General features: G+C 37.3%; 2 protein-coding genes across 2 annotated transcripts in view; both read right to left on the reverse strand.

Moving 5' to 3' along the window:
* Positions 1–3,295: 3,295 nt before the first annotated feature.
* The window catches only part of LOC114353450 (facilitated trehalose transporter Tret1-2 homolog), a 113,054-nt gene continuing 103,488 nt past the window's right edge, over positions 3,296–12,861 (reverse strand). The window contains exons 3-5 of the mRNA XM_028305475.1: positions 6,150–6,275; positions 5,821–5,959; positions 3,296–4,563 (exon numbers count right to left, since the gene is read on the reverse strand). Of these exons, the coding sequence (XP_028161276.1) occupies positions 3,296–4,563; positions 5,821–5,959; positions 6,150–6,215 (1,473 nt within the window). The 5' untranslated portion in view covers positions 6,216–6,275. The remainder of the gene's footprint in view (positions 4,564–5,820; positions 5,960–6,149; positions 6,276–12,861) is intronic.
* LOC114353451 (facilitated trehalose transporter Tret1-like) lies at positions 6,834–9,117 on the reverse strand. Its single transcript, XM_028305476.1, has 3 exons — positions 9,012–9,117; positions 8,275–8,413; positions 6,834–8,125 (listed from the first exon to the last, which is right to left on the reverse strand). Exons 1-3 carry the CDS (start codon positions 9,075–9,077, stop codon positions 6,834–6,836), a joined length of 1,497 nt encoding a protein of 498 aa, XP_028161277.1. The 5' UTR covers positions 9,078–9,117.

Raw genomic sequence — 12,861 nt, forward strand, 5'->3', positions numbered from 1 at the left:
GGTAGGCGGAGAGAGTCTCACATAACCCACTGGCCGTCCCCATCGACCAGTGGGTTATGCGCAAAGCATTTCCCGACGTAAAAAAAGGTATCTACCTACATCCCTCTCTCGAATTGCGCGTCGCTTCATCAGTGTAGAAGGGGTTAACTGAAATATACTAGCCCTGGGATGAGTAGGACTCCGCGTGTATTTTAGTGGTTGTTAAATCGTCCACGTGCCTCCTGATTTTACCTATCACTTAACGAACCAAATAAAAAAGACTATTTGTAAACCTTTTGTTGGCAAACAAAATACTTTTTTTTTATAGCTTACCTTTACCGAATCTTGATACATAGACAGTCAACAAAACCGATAGTGACAAGAAATATAAAAAACTAGCGACCCGCCCCAGCTTCGCATGGGTGCTAAGTATACAATTATAAACGTTCCTCTTGAATCACTCTATCTTTAAAAAATACCACATCAAAACCGTTGCGTAGTTTTAAAGATCTAAGCATTACGTAGGGACAGACAGACAGCGGAGAGCGACTTTGTTTTAATACCTATTTACTATGTAATGATTGGACTGGCACCATTTAAGTTTTACTTTTAAGTGTTTACAGATTCTCAGTGTGTTTATTAAAATTGAATGCTGACCATTCCAATTCGATTCTTTGATTAGAATAGATCATTGATCACTTGGGAGAGCACCTACTTTAACTATTTAAGTTGTAGAAGGAATATCCGGGCGCAGTCGGGCGTCGACCCTATATCATGCTAGATCTGAACCAGGGAAGGGATTGTTTATTTATTCATCGATACTTTGCAGTAGCAGCCTTTAATAACTTAGACGTTTCTAATGTTTAAGGAAGTAAGTGAGTAAATTAGTATATATAAGTAGAACTACGAAAATATAATTTTATACATCAAGACATTGAAGTTCCTATAGCTCATTATTTTCAGATGACTTAAAATTAAAATTTGTAGATTTTATCACTACATAGTAGCATAATAAACAAAATAAACAAAGTAGCAAAAAAAAATTAAAATCAAAATCAAAAATATTTATTCAGTTTAGACCACAAGACAGTGACTGTGGCACTTATGAACGTCAAAATGTAAATAATAAAGAAGAAAAGGTAGCCCTTATGGGGCACTTTACATGTCTCCTTATCTTTTGGACCCTACCCAAAGACAGCCAGCCAGCCAGAAGTAGCTTTCCTGTCTGTCTGTCCCTATGTATGCTTAAATCTTTAAAACTACGCCACGGATTTTGAAGCGGTTTCTTAAGATAGATAGAGTGATTCAAGAGGAAGGTTTATTATTAGTAGTTCAGTATAGTATACTTAGCAGCCGTGCAAAGACGGGGCGGGTCGCTAGTAAAGTTATAATTTGTAGAAATTATCAGTGTTTTAAGTAAAGGAATCCAGAATATTTACGCCTACGTTAAAGGTTTAAGGTGTCAGAATCTTGAATCATCGATAGTTTATCTTTCCCACCTCTCATCCCACGTTGATTTTCCACATGAAACCCCATCGAAGTCACCCGTTTTAATGTAATTTGAGCACTAAATAATGAGTACGATATTAATAATTAAAGGAACGTGGGTAGCAAGTAATCGTCTCTATATTAGGCAGGTATATCAAGAAATGTAAAAGAAAAAGCCAGTAATGTGCTTTTATGTAAAATAAATTATTGACCTTTTCTTTCCATAATAATTAGAAGACAGGAAACATTACTATTTCGTAGGTAATTAAATGGTAGGTACCTACTGCTGTTACTCGTAATTCTCGTCACTTTTCGTGAACATCTAATTAGAGTACCTATAGGCTGAAGAATGTAATTCTCTTTAGCTTAAAACACAGAAATAAAAAAAAAATTGTTGACTGCCCGAGCACAGCCCGAGTATCAACTGAGTGAGTCACGTTTTTGAGCCAATACTAATTACCGATAGCGTAAATAATTGCCTTTTTACTAAGATTTAAGTACACTTGCGACGACTCACGTGAAAACGTAAACACGAGGTCTTTGTACTCGTTACGAATTAAACACCATAATTATCACTTTTATGACTGAATTCACAACCTGTATGACGTATGTGATAGGCACGTCTTGGAAAATCTGCCCACAAATACTTACAGCCGCGTAATGGTGCCCAAGGGTTAATGTTCAGCCAAACCAACGCGATCAGCCGGCGCTGCACACCGGCTGATCGCGTTGGTTTGGCTGAACCTTTAAAAGAAGTAGAGAAATGGTACATTTTCACAATAAACCGTGACCGTTAGTGTCTCTCAGACTAGACTGTCGGCCGATAGTTTAATCGGGCTGTTAGTAAGTATTACACATTGAACAAGTACCTAGGAATAAAAGTAAGCACATTTACTGATTTCGTATCGGCCGATTTCTCATACAAATTAAAAATCGTTAAAAATCCTGTAGTCTGCGGGGACTCGTTAACACTTGTCCAATAACTAGGTAGGTACTATTTAATTTTACCAGCATAACAATTCTACGCAATAAAAAAAATACTTTCCTAAAATGATTTAAAGAGTAAAAGTTTGTATTATTTATAACTAGCTGACCCGGCGAACTCTGTTCCGCCTTAATGGCAGTAAATAAGCAAATTTTGATCGTTTAGACCTACCCTGGACTACAACAAACATCGGCTACAGCTCAATCGGGGCGGGGTCAATCGGCCCAGCCGTTCTCGAGTTTTAATCAGACTAACGAACAGCAATTCATTTTTATTTATATAGATGCATAGAATAAGAAAACTACTGTAAAATGTCTACATCTATCTACGTATTGTTAAATACTAAGAATTTTAAATATTATCGAGTTTATCAAACGACATTATGTGTTTTTTTTTAATTATTCACGTGGTGTAAAATAGGTCTAAAGACTGCGCGTAGCAGGGTAGGTAAGTCTAATTGCAAAACACTTAGGTCTTTTGCGTGAAAGAGTAACAAACATCCAGACATCCAAACTTCCGCATTTATAATATTACCTAGTAGGATAATAATTATTGATATGTTTGTTTGCTTGTATCATTGAATCAATTTTGACGAGTCGCTATTTAGGGATATGAAAAAAGTTAAAATGTTAGATAAGAAAATACATACACAGATATTACAATACATAGTAATACTGAAATGTTAATGTGCTTCGAAATAGTTAATTTCTGTTACAGAAATCCGACCCGAAACTGCAGGTAGAAGTTAATATTCCAGATCACTTTATTTACATTATTTTGCATATTTTAATAACAAAAACACCAGAATTATATATATATATATATATATTTTCAATTTAATACTTATAACTTGTTTTCTAAAAGTTTACATTCAGTGGCCTCTTTTTGATTTTTGCTCTTAAAAATCTCGGCTATTTCATACAAAGTTTTGTCTTTGGTTTCTGGCAAGTACTTGTACTCTAAAATTATAATTATTGTGGCGCAGATACCAAAACCCAAGTATGCCCCCTCAAAACCCAGAGAGTTGAAAACATATGGAGAGACTTTGACAATACTACTCATTAAAAACATCACAAAAATAGTATAGAAAGCAGCGCAAACACTTCTTAACTCAAATGGAATCAATTCAGCTGCTATAGTTGCCGCCATTATTATCGGGCCACAGCATATTGACAAAGTATATCCAACCAACAAGCTAATGATAATGTACGCATTTTCTGAAAACACAGATAATTTAATAAGGTAGAGGTAAATACTCATCGTGAATAAAAATATTATGCCTGATATTGTCATCGATAGTAGTAGCGTCCTTCTTTTAAGTATTTTAGATAAAACGCTGCCAACATACATCCCTAATATAGTAAATCCGTCTATTGTCAACACGCCGATGTGCACCGTTGACTGGTTCCCACTTAACTTCTTCATCATTTCAATGGCGTAGACAGCGCATGCCAGCTTCCCCGACAAATGATAGATCGACCCGGAGAGGCAGGCAAGAAGTAATGGCTTGAAGACCTCGGGCTTCTTGATATCTATTCGAAAATCTTTGAAATATTGTCGCAAGGATGTGATCGAATAATTTTTTTCGTTAATTTCTTTGACAGAATTTAATAGCGCTGTTAGTTCTTTTTCTGAATTCTCGTCAACTCCTTTCATCCATCGGTGGGCCTTGGCACATTCGTCGTGCTTTCCTCGATAGGCCAGCCAGTATGGGGACTCCGGTATGAACAAGCAAATGATTAAGCAAAAACCGGAAAAACCAATTCCGATGAGTCCAATGTAGTTATAATGCGTGAAGATTCCGGTTGCGTTTGCAATCCAAACACCCCAGAAAAATGACGATGATTTTATAGTTAGCAGTACTCCTCTGTACTGAGGAGATGAGTATTCCGACAGTATCAATAAACATATAGAAGTCGAGGCACTTGCCGGCAGTCCAAATAAGAGTTGGCATATGACTAAATGCATAGGAGTTTTACTAAAGTAAATAACTGCAGAGGCTATTAATGAAGTGAAGGTAAGAATAATCAAGGTCAACTTCCGCCCCCAGTAGTGAGAGATGGGAACCACTATGAAAACGCAAAGGGCTCCTGAATAACCTATGGATGCACCTGAAAAAATAATAATATTATGAGTCAAATTTATACGAATAATTGCTTTATTCTTTTTTCTTTCAACCGTTTGATCACAAGCTGTGTACATTCGCTGTGGGAGTTCATATTGTTTAGCCTGATAGGAATAAGAGCTGGTGAACGCCAGACCTACGCTCCACAAATTGACGGAGTAATCGATGAACATACATACAAAAACATACATACATACAGTCGAACATAAAGCCTCCTCCTTTTTCTCCTCCTTGTTTTCCTTTAAAACATATTTTAATATACAGGTGATTTTGTTATCAGTATCCAAATTTTTAGGAACGACTCAGAATCAGTAACTTAATCGATTTACGTAAAAAAAAAACAAAATATTTTTTTAATAAAATATTAATTATTCTTTTTTTTTTGTTTCAAAGTTGGCTCACGTGGATAATTTGCTTCGTTCATAGAAAAATACGTACTATCGCCAATAACAGTGTTAACTGCCCATTGAAAGTCATGTCATCTCGTTCTATCGCAAAGAATCGCCATTTGATTAGAATGGATAGTAACAGTGTGGGCGTGTGTACACACAAATTATTACAAAGATAGACATAATGGTACGCGAAAATAAAACTTAATCTTTATAAATTAAGATAATGGGCACCCACGAATTAGATTTTCAATAATTTTTTTTCGCGAAAAATACCGCGATTGAGAATAATAAGGATAAAGTTTTATTTCTAAATTGTTCTATAGAGCTTATTAAAAATATTGGATACTGATAACAAAATCCTCCTGTATTTAGGCAATGATTATAAGTAGTTTCCTCATCAGCCAGATAGTTGTGACGGTTCCAACAATCTTTTAGGGTATCTATTAAAGCCACGATGACCCAAACCTCATAATGCACCAACATTTTTACCTATGTTGGTCTGTCTGGCGTTCACTAGCTCTTATTCTAGAATGGTAGGGATTGGTTTTAATGAGGGTTTTTGCGTATGAAAAATCCGCCAGATGGCAATACGTAGACGCGAGGTCCAAATGCTGCATGATTGGTTATTTTTGACATGACATTGACAGACTTGACAAAATCCACCAATCACGCAGCAGTCTCGCCATCTAGCGGATCTTTCATACGCGAAAACCCTCATTAAACGAGAATTCAAGTCATAGCATCATCATAATAAGCATAATATCGCCATATAATAGGAAAACAAAAAAAATAGTAATTAATTAACATTGGTGATGTCAACTTACAACTACCCTGTTAATTTGACCACTCACTTATCCAGGAAGACATCTCGTTGCTGACAACGGCTGAGGAGTTGGCTTCCAGCCTCAGCTGAGGAATCGCCACCGTGGGAGTGCCCATGGCAAGCCCGATCGAGAGGAAACAGATCCATATTATAAAGGCCACGAGTACCTGAAAGTGGTGTGCTATAAAAATGCAATCCGAATTTTTCTTTTTTCTTTAATATAAAATAATAATTATGAATTTCATTACATTGTCAAAAATAAAATGCAACTATAAACCCAAGTATTATTATTTCTAATTTAAAAAGTAGATTAATAAATTTAAGTATAAAAAAATTTAATAAATTAAAAAAGTTTACCTGTCTGAATATATGAGTCCATCCCGTTTTCGCTCGACCATTAATAGCTTTATATTCTGTTTCCATTGTTTTATTTTATTTGCCTAGAAGATAGAATAGTCATCACCTGAGGTGGCGTATAACTAACTGAAACAAGTAATTATATCTACAATACCGGAAGCTTTGTATATCACCGTGTCAAATACGAAATTTTAACCGCCTCTGTTGTCTAGTGTTACGACCATTGCTGACCCAGCGGTTCGAATGCGATTCAAAGAGTAATAACTTCTATCAAGTTAACTATATGAAGGTCACATGGCCTGGTGGTGTAGGTCGCGGAAGGTAGCTGGATGCAGCGTAGGTCCAGTCGTTGTGAACATCCTTGGAGGTCTTCGTTCAGCAGTGGACGTCATTTGGCTAAAACAATATATTTTTTCTTTAAATGATTTCGTGGAAGGTAGTTGTGACGGAAAGCAGATCGAGCCGTTTTAAATATTTATAAATAATGTTTAGTAGACTTCAGTACTGTAATAAGTCAGGTGTTATTTTGTGTTTACAGTAGCTTAATCTCACATTAAGTTACTAAATTAAACGCGTATGTAATTAATAGTTGAGCCACTTTATTTAAAGTAACTAAAATCAGTGTAAAATAATATAAAACTTAAGAAATCTTACAAAACTAAAATTAAAACATTATAATGATTATTACGTTTCTAATGCTTTAGTCTCTGGATCATTACTTTCTAAAAGTTTACATTCAGTAGTCTCACTTTGTTTTTTGATTTTAAACATCTCAGCTATTTCATACAAAGTTTTGTCTTTGGTTTCTGGCAAGTACTTATACTCCAAAATAATAACTATTGTAGCGCAAATACCAAAACCCAAGTATGCTCCTTCAAAACCCACAGAGTTAAAAACATATGGGGATACTTTGACTACGCTACTCATTAAAAGCATCACGAAAATAGAAAAGAAACCAGCGCAAACACTTCTTAACTCAAATGGAAATAATTCAGCAGCTATTGATGTCGCCAATATCATTGGGCCACAGCATATTGACAAAGTATATCCAACCAACAAGCCAATGATAATATACACATTTTCTGGTAACACAGATAATTTAATAAGGTAGAGGTAAATACTCAACGTAAACAAAAATATTGTGCCTGATATTGTCATTGACAGTAGTAGCGTCCTTCTTTTCAGTATTTTCGATAATCCACTGCCTACATACATCCCTAAAATACTAAATCCGTCCAAAGTCAACACGCCGACGTATACCGTCGACTGGTTCCCACTTAACTTCTTCATCATTTCAATGGCGTAGACAGCGCACGCCAGCTTCCCCGACAAATGATAGATCGACCCAGTGAGACAGCCAAGAATTATAGGCTTGAAAACCTCAGGCTTCTTGATGGCTGTTCGACTGTCTTTGAAATATTGTCGCAAGGATGTAATCGATTGCTTCTTTTCGTTATTTTCTTTGACAGAATTTAATAGCGCTTTTAGTTCTTTCTCAGAATTTTCGTCAACTCCTTTCATCCATCGGTGGGACTCGGCACATTCGTCATGCCTTCCTCGATAGGCCAGCCAGTAAGGCGACTCTGGTATGAACAAGGAAATGATTAAGCTAAAACCGGACCAACCGATTCCGATGAGACCAATGTACTTATAATGCGTGAAGATTCCGGTCGCGTTTGCAATCCAAATGCCCCAGAAAAATGACGACGTTTTCATAGTTAGCAGTACTCCTCTGTACTGAGGAGATGAGTATTCAGAGAGTATTAATAAAAATACAGAAGTCTGTGCGCCTATTGGTAGCCCAAATATGAGTTGGCTTATGAGTAAATGCATAGGCGTTTTACTAAAGTAAATAACTGCAGAGGCTATTAACGTAGTGACAGAGAGAATAATCATGGTGAACTTCCGCCCCCAGTAGTGTGCGATGGGAACCATTATGAAGACACAAATGGCTCCCGAGTAGCCTATGGATGAACCTGAAAAAATTGTAATTGTCAATACGAAGAAGATTGTCCTGCATTAAAAAATGGCAAACATTCAAGAACGTCATTGATCACCTGGGAGAAAAAGTAGTTGAATTTTTAAGATTTCTGTTCTGGTCTACTCTATTAATTTGATCACTCACTTATCCAGGAGGACATCTCGCTGCTGACAACGGCAGAGGAGTTGGCCTCCAGCCTAAGCTGAGGGATCGCCACCGTGGGAGTGCCCATGGCTAGCCCTGTCATGAGGAAAGAGATCCATATTATGAAGGCCACGAGTACCTGAAATAGAGTGGTAGGTATGCCTTTAACTCGGGACAAACTTGATCTTCACTGGTTGGGTGTTGTTTGATTGCGGCCAAGCTGTAGATCCTGGCTACACAGGAGTTGCAGCGGTGGGAACGAGAGGTAGGAATAGCCCCGTTATTAAAGAGTGTGATGAAATTAAAAGTTCTGAAAACTTAAGCTTTACGTGCAACTGATGAGCACTGAGTACTTGAACTTACTTTGACTTACTGATAATAAAATATTAAGATGTATTTTTGGATTTTAAAGTAGATTTTTGAGAAATAATAAATTCAACCATCCAAGTGGGGCATTTTACTTTTTAGTGCTCTTTGTGGGAGGCAGTGGACTGACTACGGCTGATGATATTCTAAAACTTGAAGTATGTACAAATTAATAACTGATTCATACTTTTATCGAGTAAAAGTCAAACCTCGCGATTATTTTCTTCACTTTAAAATTAATTTAACCCAGTCCGCAAATACATTATAATAATAATCATCTAAGCAAAAATGTGATTAACTACTCGAAAAATTACCTCAGAAATATAAAGCGAGTTAAAAATAATAGTATAAAGGATTATATTAAAAACTACCTGTCTGAAAAAAGGAATCCATTGTGTTTTCGCTCGACCGTTAATAATTTTGTATTCTGTTTCCATTATTGTATTTTACTTTCTTAAAAACAGTAGTCATCACCTGAGGTGGAACGTATAACAGACTGAAACAAGTTATTGTACTTCGCTGCAAGCATCATTTATTATGACCGTATCAAATACGAATTTTTTCCCATTATCAGACTCAAACAATGTTAAACTATGTGCATATGTTAAGATAGAAGGTTCGAAACATTACGTTAAAAATAGCGACCCAATAAAACGATGTTTTTCTGAGAAAGCTACTCGCATAACATTTATAATTAAAATTGTTTAATAATCTTCTCTTCTAGTCTACAAATGATTCAGTGGAAAATAGTTGAACGGAAAGCATGGTTGAATCGTTTTAATACATTTAAGTTATTGTTTCTTAGGCTTGTACACAATTCTAGTGTTATTTTGTGTAGGGAAGTGAAACATAATTTGGGTGCACAACGTATCTCGCGAATTATTTGTCGTGGTTATTAAAAACTTGCACTTACCCAATTTATTGGGGATTTGAGATTCTTCTTAAATTGAATATAAATACACAAAAAGCACTCTGTTGTACCGTATAGCGCTCCATCATGACTAAAATTGCATGAAATTATACACAATTTCCCATCATCCACGCGTCCCTGCCTCGAAACGTTTTCGAGAAATCAAGCGTTACAATTTGCAAAAATAGAGGAACACGGGTCTCAACATGACATTATACTCGTCATCATCATCATCATTTCAGCCACAGGACGTCCACTGCTAAACATAGCCTCCCCTAATGACTTCTACATCGCACGGTTGGTAGCGGCCTGCATCCAGCGCCTTCCTGCTACCTTTATCAGGTCGTCGATCCACCTTGTGGGTGGACATCCCACGCAGCGTTTTCCGGTACGTGACCTCCACTCCAGAACCTTGCTGCCCATCGGCCGTTAGTTCTGCGTACTACGAGTATGTGTCCTGCCCATTTCTACTTCAGTTTGCTAATCCGTTGGGCTATGTCGTAATATAAGTTACATAATTATTCACGGCTTGTCGTTTCGGCTACTATGCTGCCGCAGTGGTCACAACCAGAAAGGCGGTCCGCGGTGTCGTCCGTTCGGGTGGGCTCTCAGATCATATAAGGGAATAGATGTGAAACGGGGGCGTGGCGCGTGTCTCCGCGATATGCCCAGAAACGAACATCTCCCGCGAAGCCAGGTTAGTCGCGATTCAGTCGTACTGAGGATTAATGTTCTCCGATATTTTTGGATAATGCGTCGTAGGTACGTGCCCTGTAAGTGCCTATTTACTCTCGCCTTGAAAAGGAGAGAGTTCTATCTATGTAAGAAAAATTTTGTTTTCTTTCAACTGTCAAATAGATGAAGTTTTTTTAGCCCCTTCCTTCCTGGCCTGGGAATTTGTACCATTAGCCGAATACTTGTAAGTTGTCTGTCAATATAGTCCAGCACTTGCCAAATGTTTGTCTCGAAGCGCTGGTAGGGCAAAAAAAGAATGAGACATGTATAGGCTCCTTAAGAGCATTTGACGATTTGCAAGAACTAATTTAATTAGTCTAAACAAATAAAGAAAATTTTGATTTTGATTTTGATTTTGAAAAGTCCCGAGGTCAGAAATTGTGTTCCACGGATTTCTCTCTACACCGTCGTTAAAGCATTCATTGACTGGACAAATATTCTTTCATGTCGTTAAAATAAAAGGTTTGCTTCCAGTTTGCTTCATTTACAGTTTTAAACTTTAAACTTGTACTTTTATAAATGTCCGACTGTAGTGATTACATATCTATATAAATATTCATAAGTAACAGGTTTTGATAATATTTCCTGGATGTGGCGGGGTATGAAGTTCATATTCTTGTTGGCAGATTTCTGCCTCAATCTTGTACAATCTACATTATTTTTATTCATAAAACAACGGAATTGGATGACTCACGCACTCTTTACTGCCGTTCTTGTTGCATATTTGACCTACAGTAGATAAAGAAGCAGTGAACCCACTTTCTAGTGCTATTTTTGCTTAATGTAAGTAGTAAGTATCGCTTACACAAAATTATGACCCGTTCAGCACTACTATTAACGCTCGTTTTTCTATGACGCCCGACCGCTGCTCCGTTGAATTGTCGGTGTTGACGGTAGACTGCAAAATTGTACACCGTTTGTTTTTTGTAAACGTTAATGTATGTTAAATTCAATGAATTGTTTGTAATTGATTGATTTAGATAATAAGGTTAGTCACATACCTCTTTCATTTATGGTTGGATGCCCAGTAGATCTGAACCTTCTGTTTCAGGTTATGTTGTATATTTTCCTTGAATTTTACGGCTTTTGCTGAAAAGGAGCTTTTTAAATCAGCCTGCATAGGAAAGCAGAACGCGTATGTCTACTTCAGAGTGAAACACCATATTAAGTATCAGTATGCAAATCAGCAAAATGTAAAATAAATGTTTTAACGACTTAAGCGTGTATCTATTTATACTACTAATATAAAGCTGAAGAGTTTGTTTGTTTGTTTGATTGAACGCGCAAATCTCAGGAAATACTGGTCCCGCATGGGCATGGTGGATCCCGTGTAGGGCGGGACATCCGTGGAAGGCATCCTGGTCGTCTCTAGTACCCAAGGTGCCGACCACTATGCGGCAGAGGGTACACCACAGGTTTTTAGTGGGTTCGAGCCACATAACCTGCCGCCCTCCGCGGTAGGTATGGACAGGCTATTTTCCTGGGTAAAAAAGGAACTACTGGTTTGATTTGAAAAATTCTTTTAGAGTTGGATATCCCATTTATCGCGGAAGGCTTTAGGCTATATAACATCACCTTACAGCCAATACGAGCGGAGCAGTGAAGAAAAATGTTGCAAAAACGGGAAATATATATCAAACTATTTTCACGCGTACGAAGTCGCGGGCAGAAGGTAGTGTTATTATTATTGCTTGTACAGACGGCGCGGCAGATAAGGCTTAACACTGTGGCGTCGTAAGTACTCGTATACGTTATTTACAACAAAAATGTTCAGTCTGACGAGTTGTAGACTGTACACGTAATAAAATTTTAATAAATCATTTGCTGTAACTATCACATGCATAACATACGAGTATATAGGAACTAGTAAATCATATTTGTCCGTTCTTTTAAGTAAAATGATAATGAAATATAGCGTCAATTAGCGCCATCATCATCATTTCAGCCATAGGACGCCTTATAAAACTCATTTATTTCCGTAAATAGGCTTAAAAAAGCACTTTTACACGTCCCAGTATTAACCCTACCACTGCTTCAAGACAATAAATGGGCCAGTGCTGAGAAGAAGCAGCGCATGAAACTCAGTCACTATCGTCAGCCTCTTTTTCAAAGATCTACTGATGAACATAGGCCTCCCGCAATGATTTCCATAATGATCGGTTGGCAGCTGTCGTCGGTCAACCTTGCTACAAGTGTCATTAATCAAGTCACAGGTCACACTGAACACAAAAAACAGACATAATTATGTTCTGTCTAATTATAACTCCGTTTAAAAGACTTTATTGAAGTGTTAATGTGAAACTCTATTTTGATTACCACTATCGGGACTAGGAATTCAATCATGTCCAGCGAGGTGCGATGCCTTCCGCACCCGGCCATTTATTGAATGCGATGTTTACGCGACTACGCCAGGAGCCAGGAAGTCAATCCTAAGCTTCGAACTGTTCCTGATTTTTTGTGGGTATAACTTTCTACAGGATCTAACATAGTGAACCTTCATTGGTTGGACACACAGATCACAGAAACTAAAGGGAGATGAACTAAAGGTGTCGCAGCAATATGCCCAAAAATTGCTC

Source organism: Ostrinia furnacalis, unplaced genomic scaffold (assembly GCF_004193835.3).
Source record: "Ostrinia furnacalis isolate ACB-3 unplaced genomic scaffold, ASM419383v2 OfSCF1657, whole genome shotgun sequence".
NCBI classification, from domain to species: domain Eukaryota; kingdom Metazoa; phylum Arthropoda; class Insecta; order Lepidoptera; family Crambidae; genus Ostrinia; species Ostrinia furnacalis.

Excerpts from the sequence above, each read along its gene's own strand:
- LOC114353451 (XM_028305476.1), bottom strand. The coding sequence starts at position 9,077 with ATGGAAACAGAATACAAAATTATTAACGGTCGAGCGAAAACACAATGG. Across the intron at positions 8,414-9,011 it reads GGATTCCTTTTTTCAGACAG|GTACTCGTGGCCTTCATAAT; the intron begins GTAGTTTTTAAT and ends ACTCTATTTCAG. Across the intron at positions 8,126-8,274 it reads CGAGATGTCCTCCTGGATAA|GTTCATCCATAGGCTACTCG; the intron begins GTGAGTGATCAA and ends CAATTTTTTCAG.